Source organism: Doryrhamphus excisus, linkage group LG17 (genome assembly GCF_037039965.1).
Source record: "Doryrhamphus excisus strain RoL-2023G ecotype Guam linkage group LG17, RoL_Dexc_Guam_v1.1, whole genome shotgun sequence".
Taxonomy (NCBI): domain Eukaryota; kingdom Metazoa; phylum Chordata; class Actinopteri; order Syngnathiformes; family Syngnathidae; genus Doryrhamphus; species Doryrhamphus excisus.
This window is the reverse complement of record NC_136373.1, coordinates 7,987,363-7,998,214: the sequence shown is the minus strand read 5'-3', so window position 1 is coordinate 7,998,214 and position 10,852 is coordinate 7,987,363. Positions and strand designations below refer to the sequence as shown.

At 40.1% G+C, this 10,852-nt stretch overlaps 1 protein-coding gene across 1 annotated transcript; it reads left to right on the top strand.

Annotated features, from left to right (window-relative positions):
- Nucleotides 1-1,203: 1,203 nt before the first annotated feature.
- Nucleotides 1,204-10,519, top strand: ttll10 (tubulin tyrosine ligase-like family, member 10). Its single transcript, XM_078798005.1, has 10 exons — nucleotides 1,204-1,358; nucleotides 1,564-1,682; nucleotides 1,771-1,891; nucleotides 3,574-3,659; nucleotides 5,131-5,314; nucleotides 7,518-7,689; nucleotides 7,791-7,931; nucleotides 9,466-9,582; nucleotides 9,644-9,737; nucleotides 9,805-10,519. Exons 1-10 carry the CDS (start codon nucleotides 1,204-1,206, stop codon nucleotides 10,251-10,253), a joined length of 1,638 nt encoding a protein of 545 aa, XP_078654131.1. The 3' UTR covers nucleotides 10,254-10,519.
- The last annotated feature ends 333 nt before the right edge of the window (nucleotides 10,520-10,852 follow it).

The following is a 10,852-nucleotide window of genomic DNA, read 5'->3' as shown; positions in this document are numbered from 1 at the left end:
TTGAAGGTCCCAATGAGCACAGTGGCCTCCATTATTCGTAAATGGAAGACGTTTGGAACCACCAGGACTCTTCCTAGAGCTGGCCGGCCTTCTAAACTGAGCGATCGGGGAAGGTCAGGGAGTGTGACCAAGGCCCCGATGGTCACTCTGTCAGAGCTCCAGCGTTCCTCTGTGGAGAGAGGAGAGCCCTCCAGAAGGACAACCATCTCTGCAGCAATCCACCAATCAGGCCTGTATGGTAGAGTGGCCAGACGAAAGCCACTCCTTAGTAAAAGGAACATGGCAGCCCGTCTGGAATTTGCCAAAAAGCACCTGAATGACTCTCAGACCATGAGAAACAAAATTCTCTGGTCTGATGAGACAAAGATTGAACTCTTTGGTGTGAATGCCGGGCGCCATGTTTGGAGGAAACCAGGCACTGCTCATCACCAGGCCAATACCATCCCTACAGTGAAGCATGGTGGTGGCAGCATCATGTTGTGGGGATGTTTTTCAGCAGCAGGAACTGGCAGACTAGTCAGGATAGAAGGAAAATGAATGCAGCAATATATAGAGATATCATGGATGAAAACCTGCTCCAGAGCGCTCTTGACCTCAGTAGACTGGTCATGTACCTTGACCATATAGACAGTAGACATTAGCACACAGCCAAGATCTCAAAAGATTGGCTTCAGAACCACTCCGTGAATGTCCTGGAGTGGCCCAGCCAGAGTCCAGACTTGAATCCGATTGAACTTCTCTGGAGAGATCTGAAAATGGCTGTGCACAGACGTCTCCCATCCAACCTGATGGAGCTTGAGACTTATTGCAAAGAAGAATGGGCAAAACTGCCTAAAGATAGGTGTGCTAAACTTGTGGGATCATATTGAAAAAGACTTGAGGCTGTAATTGCTGCCAAAGGTGGATCAACAAAGTATTAAGCAAAGGCTGTGAATACTTATGTAAATGTGATTTTTTTGTTTTCTGTTTTTAATAAATTCAAAACATGTCAAAAAAACCTTTTTTCACATAATGGAGTCATAATGGAGTATTTTGTGTAGAATTTTGAGGTAAGAGATTAATTTAATTCAGTTCGGAATGAGGCTGTAACATGACAAAATGTAGAAAAAGTGAAGCGCTGTGAATACTTTCCGGATGCACTGTGTGTGTGTGTGTGTGTATATATATATATATATATATATATATATATATGCTTTTATGAAAATGTCAGGTGCTCGGCCGGTGGATGGAGTCCATAAGTCCATCCCCAGAAACCAACTGTTGTGGTCCTGCAGAGACCAGGAGAGGGAAAAGCATGAAGAGGAGATCCAAGGAGCTGGGCCTTTCTTCTTCATTGGAGGAGCCAATGGTGCTGAGATGTGAGTACAGTAGCTTGATCCACAACATGATCAAAAGTATTGGGTCACATCACCATCTCCCAATAAATTCCATCCAGTATAGCTTCATGAAAGCGCCCATACATCAAAATCCACCATTAGTCGCAGGTTCTTGTCCCCTGAATCCTTCATGTCTTCGATGGAGTGCTTCTTCTATGTGATGTGATGACATTCCTCTTCCCTCTAGAGTGAGCACCTACTGTGAAAAGAGAGGATGGAAGAGGATCTACAACAAGAACAGGGACGACTTCAAACTCAAGTGGTGTGAGACCAAATCGGCGTTCAACTACCTCAACTTCAGAGAAGGTAGTGAGAGAGGCTGAATTTAAGTCATTGTCGGTATCACCGTTCACTTTGTTTTGGATTTGGACTCTTCCACTCACGTTACTCACAGGTGAACAACTGGTGTACCAGATCCCCAACAACAAGGTGCTCACCACCAAGATCGGCCTGCTCAGCAGTCTTAGGGAGTACGAGCGAGTCAGCAGCAAAGTCAACCACGGCCAAGCTCACAGGTCAACCGTCTGCCTGCTTACGTTTTTAAAAAAAAAAAGATCAATGTTCAATCAATCAATCTTCTGCTTGGAAATGGCGTAGAAAATAACTGTAAGAAGTCATATAGAATTATTCATGAAATAGTGGGTGGCCCTGCCATTTTCAGTGGGTGGTGTTCTTTTGTTGTTGTTGTTGTTGACCCAGGCAGAGGGGGTGGTCTGCAGAAGAATGGTCCCATTATTATTATTATTATTATTATTAAACTTACTGAGCGTTGGGGTCAGAGCAACTGGACTTGCTTGATTTTTAACTCCTTTTTTCACTTCTCCTCCTAAATGCTCTGATTCAACTCCTCAGGTATAACATGTACTGAAAACCTTTACACACACTTTTTGTAAAAACTAGCTTCGATTCAACTATAAAATCGCTGAACTTGAGTAAAACTAAAATTTAAACTAAATTAAAAAAGCAAAATTTGTTCTCAATCAGAAATCACTCCACACTCTTTATTGCTCTCTGGTTCTACCATATCTTACTTATTGTGTGGAAATATGGGCTAATAACTATAAAAGCAATCTTCACTCGCTAAATGTACTACAAAAAAGGCCAGTAAGGATAATTCATAATGCCGCCTACAGAGAACATACTAACTCCTTATTTCTAAAATCACAAATACTTCAACTTGCTGATATAGTTCATCTTCAAACAGCTAAAATAATGCATAAGGCTAAAAATAACCAATTCCCTAAAAATGTCATCCAATACTTCTCTACAAGAGAGGAGAAATATGATCTCAGGGAAGAACTACATTTGAAACACTTCTATGCTAGGACTACGTTAAAAAGCCATAGCATTTCAGTATGTGGAATCAAACTATGGAATGGATTGAGTAAGGACCTCAAACAATGCACAACGATGAGCCAATTCAAGAAACAATACAAGCAGTTGATGTTTGCTAAATACAAGGATGAAGAGTCTTGAACCAGTCATGATGTGCTATATATATCACTATATTGACACTTACTATGGTACCCATTATGTCATTGGATGGTCATATCACCTTGTACTTCGGTACGAGGTGCAATATTAAAAAAAAAGAAAAAAAACCTTTAAACTGTATTATGGAAAGCAGGAAGTGAACAAATGTAACAGTTACTGATTGTAAAAGTACCAGATGGAGGGGTAGGATTTAATAAGCTTTGCTTCTTCCTACTCCTTTTGGACATGTGGAACTGTGAACTGATTATGTGATGCACTTAATTGTAATCTGATGCATGTTCAAATGAAATAAAACCATTACCATTACCAAAATAACACTATTTAGTAAGTACAAAAAAGATGCTTAAATACAAATTGATGGAGCACACACGTAATAGTTTAATGTAAAAAATATGAATATAGTCTATTGAAGGGCAAGTCACCCTATATATTGTACTGTATGTTGTATTGTACACCACATAACCAGACTTTTGAGTCTGGTTATGTGCACAAAAGTAAATAGTAAGTCATAGTCATAATCTACACGGCGACTTGTCGCTAGGCAGAGTTTGCACTCCACTTTCGCAGCCTCACTCCTTTCCCTCGGCTGTTTGAATGGTAGACTCGACATTTAGGAATAAACCATTTCCATTGTTATGTTTTACAGCTTTTATGAATTTCTCATTTTGTCTGAAATCTGCTATCACTGTGATGTGCTGTACAGGAGGCTGAAACTTGAGGACTTTATTCCTACAACCTTCCGTATGGATGTAAAAGAAGAGCGGGAGGCTTTTTTTGCCCAGCAGGAAGGTAAAAAAAACAAACAAAAACCTTAATACGCCATCACCCTTAGGCTCCTCGATCAAACAGTAATGACGGTGGAGAAGAGTGGAAAATAATGCACTTGACTGCCCATGTGGCCCTGATAAAATCACCAGGGGAACATGTTGTTGCCATAGCGATGTCAGCAGAGGGCAGGGCTGAGGCACAAACAAGGTGAAAGGCGAACATGTTAACAGGGGAGGTGGTTAGGACGTATGCCCATGTGACATCTTTCCCACAAAGATGTTATTCAGTGCCCAAGCACTCCTTTACACAAGCTGATATTGCCATGTAGGATTAGTACGAGTCCTGATTGGTGGTGGAAATGATCATCTGGTGTTCAACTGCTACAGTACATCTGACTTACTGGTAATATTATTATGGCAACACTCATGCATGTAAAACTACAATTGAAAATGTTTGCGTAAACTGCTGCTGATGTCACAGTTTTGGATGCCATTTTGTTCGGTAGCTAATGGGACGCTAACAAGAAAGGATGTTTTATGATAAATACATTAACAAGACAGTATTAATACAAGACGGGCATCATACTGTACACCAGGGGTCTCAAACACGCGGCCCGCGGGCCTCTAGTTTAGGCCCCCGCCTTGATATGAAAGTTTAATGCTAGTGCGGCCCGCGCAAGTTTGATATGGATGCTGTATGGTATCATGTACCCAGAAAAAAATATGTTTGATTAATGTTCATGTTAAAGGTTAAATAACTTAATAGTTATCCTCCCTATCCGTGTGGAAGTGGTAAGTTTTTGGCTTTTTAAGTTTTAAAGGAAATAACTTGGAGGCTACCGTTTAGGTCGCTAGCTCTCTAGTTTGTGAGTTAGCATGTGTCTCAAGACCCTGCAGTTGTGCAATATGTTGTAAATAAAAAGAGTATAAATGTGACTATAGTCGTGTTTTGTCATGTCTACAGGGCTCTAATAATGCTTTGTTCATTTTAATCTGAAAAAAATAATTTGTCTACCCACCAACTATATGTGGTTTCTTAAGTTTTTATTATTTGCTGTTTTTTTAATTATTATATTTATTTATTACTGATTGATTGATTTGTTTATTTATTTTTCATCTTATCTTGTGCAGAAAAATAAAAATTAAGATATTTGAGAACAGTGGAAATTTTTATCAGAGCTTTTATTGTGGAAATTTTTTTAATAAATGCGTTTTTTTGGGGGGAAAACCTAATGTGGCCCAGCCTCGCCCAGACCCTAGCTCCAGTGGCCCCCAGTAAGTTGAGTTTGAGACCCCTGCTGTACACTAACTGGAGAAGCCATGCAAACTGAGGGAAAAATTTGTGACGTCATTTTTTGTAATTTCCCCCAAAACACGCTAACTGTTGGGGATGCGAACCGTTCCAATTTATATCAACTTTAGGGCATATGTTATACTGTTTTAGAATCCCATCCTTGTAAATATATGTGTAATTTTGCGTATGTGCTGGTTAGGTGTGAGCAACAACTCCGGTCATATGTGGATCTGCAAGCCTACTGGCCTAAACCAGGGCAGAGGGATCTTTCTGCTGAAGAGCCTGGAGGACATTGCTGCATTGAAAGCGAAGCTGCAGTACATTGAAGACCAACACACATTGAAGACGCTTCCATGCCGACCTCACGCTCACGTTGTCCAGCAGTTGAGTACCCATGCTGAGCTCCTAAATCATATTATATATATATATATATATATACCGTATTTTCCGGACTATAAGGCGCACTTTTTTTCATAGTTTGGCTGTTCTGCAACTTATACTCCAGAGCCACTTTCTTTCTTTTCTTTTCCTTTAATTTTCTACCGCTTTTCCTCACGAGGGTCACAGGTGATGCTGGAGCTTATCCCAGCTGTCTTCCGGCGAGAGGCGGGGTACACCCTGGACTGGTGGCCAGCCAATCACAGGGCACATATAGACAAACAACCATTCACACTCACATTCATACCTATGGACAATTTGGAGTGGCCAATTAGCATGTTTTTGAAATGTGGGAGGAAACCGGAGTACCCAGGGAAAACCCACGCATGCACGGGGAGAACATGCAAACTCCACACAGAGATGGCCGAGGGTGGAATTGAACCCTGGTCTCCTAGCTGTAAGGTCCAGAGCCACTTATAAATGAAAATATATATACAATATTTTCTGGACTATAAGTCGCTCCAGAGTATAAGTCACACAAGGCCAAAAATGCATAATTAGGTTGGAAAAAAACATACATAAGTAGCACTGGAGTATAAGTCGCATTTTTTGCGGGTAATTTATTTCACAAACTACTTGACCAAAACAGAGATTACGTCATCTTGGAAGCCAAGTTCTAACAATACTAAAATAATAACAGGCTGAATAGGTGTAAGATATGCTAACACAATGGTTATTCAGATACACAAAAATAAACATGAACAAAAAAGGTGTCCAGTGTTTATGTAACATAAACACTTTTTTCATTTATAAGTCGCTCTGGAGTATAAGTTGCAGGAACAGCCAACTTATGAAAAAAAGTTATATAGTCCGGAAAGTATAGTATATATTATAGTATATGTAATATATTAATATATGATAGTATATGTAATTTGACAGACACCACAAGAGGGCACTCTAGACTGCACCGATATCTCCTACTCTTTAACAAGTGAATATTTAAACAGTAGATGTTGGCTTACAAAGACGAAAAAAAAATTATAAAATAAAAATTAATAAAATAGAGTTAAAAAAAATATATATATTATGAAAGCAGGAAGTGAACAAATGCAACAGTTACTGATTGTAAAAGTACCAGATGGAGGGGTAGGATTTAATAAGCTTTGCTTCTTCCTACTTCTTTTGGACATGTGGAACTGTGAACTGATTATGGGATGCACTCAACTGGAATCTGATGCATGTTCAAATGAAAGAAATAATGAAATTACCATTACCAACTAAGAATGATAGAACACAAATGCCCCCCCAATAGAATGGTCATATTCTGCAGACTACAAACTCCAAGTAGTGAAATTTGCTGCTGAAAACAGGAATCGAGCAGCAGAGAGAAAGTTTGGAGTAAGTGAGAAACTTGTTAGGTACTAGGGTAAAGTGGAGGCTACTCTGACTGCCATAAAGGACACCAAACAGTTGGTGTACTTAAAACAGTTTATGTTACATAAACACCGGACACCGTTTCTGTTCATGTTTATTTTTTAGAACTTGCCTTCCAAGATGACGTAATGTCTGTTTTGGTCAAGTAGTTTGGAAAATAAATTACCTGCAAAAAAATGCGACTTATACTCCAGTGCGACTTATGTATGTTTTTTTCTACCTAATTATGCATTTTTGGCTTTGTGTGACTTATAGTCCAGAAAATACGGTATATTGTCTTGATTTGTGATGAGGCATTGTGGTTTGGACCCCAGATGCTGAGACGGGCAACTTGAGGAGTAGTCTGTTAAGAACAAAGAGTGCAAAAGTTGTTTTCCCAAAAATAATAATAATAAGGCGGTGGTGAAAAACAGAACTGAAAATCTCACCACGGTGACGAGGTCAGGAACTAAAGCTGGCTGGACGGTGAGGAAGTGCTGGGCTAACCTATAACCTATAGCCGGAGACGGATTGCAGAAGGCTTAGAGTAATACAAGCATGGAGTGACGAGCAGGCATCTGAGGCTCGGAACCAGCAGGTCCATCTTTCATGGAAAGATGAGTAACCAACCTCAGGTGTGCCCAGTCTTCCCACCTCCAGCCCGTTCCAGGACATCTGCAAAAAAAAAGGCGAAAACAACCATGCCAGTTGAAGGCAGGGACTCAAACAAAACACAGAGACGGCAACTAAAATGTGCCGCTAGTAAACAAAATGTCGGCGTCTTTTACTGTGCAGTTACATCCAGAGGCCGCTGCTCTTAAAAGGGAAGAAGTTTGATGTGCGTTCCTACCTGATGATCGCCTGCACGTCAAATTACATGGTCTTCTTTCACCATGGATACGTGAGACTCACCTGTGACCTCTACGACCCCAGCTCCAATAACCTCTCAACACACTTGACCAATCAGGTACGCCCTAACAAAGTGTGGTCACCAAAGCATGGTTAGCATCTGTTGCCGACTCCTGGACCAAATGATGTGTTTCTGGTCTCCATGCTGTTCTCCTGCAGTACATGCAAAAGAAGAACCCGAGGTACAGCCAAGTGAAGGAGGACACAGTGTGGTCCATGGAGAGCTTCAACGTGTACGTCAACGACAGGTTTCAGGCTGCCAAGGGTCTACCAAGGGACTGGGTGCTGGGTGCTTTTACCGTGAGTGCTGCTGCTGTCGTATCTCACAGGGGCCAATTAGTAAAATAGTGATTGCTGCTTAATTGACACAGTGAGCCCATTTCTGTCTGAGGACAACCTCTACACCCGATCCCAAATACTCCAACCACAGTACTAATATTTAAATGAATATTACATAGAACCTACAAAATAGGGTTAGACTAATGAAATAAGGAAACCTCATATTACAAATATGCAACATAAGGTGGCCAGAATTATTTCAATATTGAACAAAGCAAAATTTGCTGTCAATCAGAAATCACTCCACACTCTTTATTGCTCTCTGGTTCTACCATATCTTACTTATTGTGTGGAAATATAATAACAATAATAATAATACATTTTATTTGTATGGCGCTTTTCAAAATACTCAGACATTTTACAGAAAAATGGAGTTGAATAAAAACAAGTAAACAGAGTAAAAGATACGTTAAAATATAACATTCATTCGTTTATACACAGTTAAAACATGAGTAAAAGCGGGCGGGGCACAGCAGTCAGGTATAAAAAGTTAGACAATAAAAACAGATTCAAACAGGTGGATTTTTAGTTGTTTTTTGAAACTGAGAATGTCAGGACAAGCACGGAGTGAATGGGGCAAAGAGTTCCAAAGAGTGGGGGCAAATATGGGGTAATTATAAAACCAATCTTCACTCGCTAAATGTATTGTAAAAAAGGTCAGTAAGGATAATTCATAATGCCGCCTACAGAGAACATACTAACTCCTTATTTCTAAAATCACAAATACTTCAACTTGCTGATATAGTTCATCTTCAAACAGCTAAAATAATGCATAAGGCTAAAAATAACCAATTACCCAAAAATGTCATCCAATACTTCTCTACAAGAGAGGAGAAATATGATCTCAGGGAAGAAGTACATTTGAAACACTTATATGCTAGGACTACGTTAAAAAGCCATAGCATTTCAGTATGTGGAATCAAACTATGGAATGGATTGAGTAAGGACCTCAAACAATGCACAACGATGAGCCAATTCAAGAAACAATACAAGCAGTTGATGTTTGCTAAATACAAGGATGAAGAGTCTTGAACCAGTCATGATGTGCTATATATATCACTATATTGACACTTACTATGGTACCCATTATGTCATTGGATGGTCATATCACCTTGTACTTCGGTACAGGACAAAAAATAAAATTAAAAAAATTCAAAAAATATAATTCAAAAAATAAAAAAAATTCAAAATTAAATTAAAAAATAAATACGTTAAAAAATAAAAAAACTTAAGCTATATAATAGATATTTATATATTGAAAAAAAACTTACATTTGTTCACTTCCTGCTTTCTTAATATAATTTAACAGTTACTGATTGTAAAAGTACCAGATGGAGGGGTAGGATTTAATAAGCTCTGCTTCTTCCTACTCCTTTTGGACATGTGGAACTGTGAACTGATTGTGATGCATTCAATTGTAATCTGATGCATGTTCAAATGAAATAAAACCATTACCATTACCATAAGTGATGGCTTCCTTCCTTCCTGTCTTTAGAGGCGCATGCAGCAGATCATGAGACACTGCTTCTTTGCTGTCAAATCCAAGCTGGACCGCAGACTAGGATTGTTTGACCTGATTGGCTGCGACTTCATGGTGGATGAGGACTTCAAGGTGGGCGACGTATTCGTGCATGTGGCTATTTGACAACTAAGCATGCGTGCTCTTTAACAAGGTGTGGCTCCTGGAGATGAACTGTAATCCTGCTCTCCATGTCAACTGTGAGGTGCTGAGGGCCGTCATACCCCCCACTGTGGTAGAGACACTAGGTACGTTCGTTCAAAGCGCCGCTCACGTTTCCCACATTTTGAGATTTCTGTCGTTGTCCCTTTTCAGATGTTACTCTGGAAATCTTCCACAAGTGTCGTCTGAGGCAGCGTATCCTTCCTTTAGCCAGTCTGAGGGACTTTGTGCTCTTGTACGATGGACATGATGGCTCACATTCAGCAGTAGCTTACAGGAAAAGCCACGCAGACGGTAGAAGCGATCGCAAAGTCACTAAAAAGAGCCAACCACAGAGCTCTGTGGGCGGAGCTTCAGATGGCAACACAGTTCCAAACAAAAACAGTTCTCCAGGGGAGCATAAACCGAATACATGCCCTTTGCAGCATCCATCAAAGCATGTAGATGTAATGAAGCAAACACTTACCCAAGAAGCGGCACATCCTGGTCATGTCACCGACTTACCAGGAACGAGTACTCAAGACCGCCGAGATTGTGAGGATGATACAGAGAGTCATTCCAAAGAGCAGAAAGAGAGAGATACACAAACCAATGTTTCATGATGATCTTAAATACCCGCTGTTATTGTGAGTGTACTGGTTTCTAGTACACTAATTACTACGTTTTCCTTCAGTTAGATGTTGACTATATTTGCTATCACATGAATTATTAACACTCATTTGTGTTGTAAAGGCTTGTCCAGTGTATGGAGAATGTATTTAACCATGCCAGAGAAGGTCACATGGTGTCTTTTTCTTCCGATTTGATGAACTAACTTTATTCAATCCCCATTAAATAGATAACTCTCAATTTATCTTTATATTTACTATATTTACTATTTAAGTCCAAGCAGACAGAACAACAACAACAACAAGGCAGCAGTATTCATTGAGTGTGTTTGGGAAATCAACAAAACAGGGCCTGCACGGCGGGCGAGTGGTTAGCACGCAGACCTCACAGATAGGAGAGGGTTCAATTCCACCGTGGGCCATGTCTGTGTGGAGTTTGCATGTTCTCCTTGTGCATGCGTGGGTTTTCTCCTCCCACATTCCAAAAACTTAATTAAGTTAATTGGAGACTCCAAATTGTCCATAGGTATGAATGTGAGTGTGAATGGTTGTTTGTCTATATGTGCCCTATGATTGGCTGGCCACCAATCCAG

Excerpts from the sequence above, each read along its gene's own strand:
- ttll10 (XM_078798005.1), top strand. The coding sequence starts at position 1,204 with ATGTCAGGTGCTCGGCCGGTGGATGGAGTCCATAAGTCCATCCCCAGA. Across the intron at positions 3,660-5,130 it reads TTTTTTTGCCCAGCAGGAAG|GTGTGAGCAACAACTCCGGT; the intron begins GTAAAAAAAACA and ends TGTGCTGGTTAG. Across the intron at positions 5,315-7,517 it reads CACGCTCACGTTGTCCAGCA|TTACATCCAGAGGCCGCTGC; the intron begins GTTGAGTACCCA and ends TTTACTGTGCAG.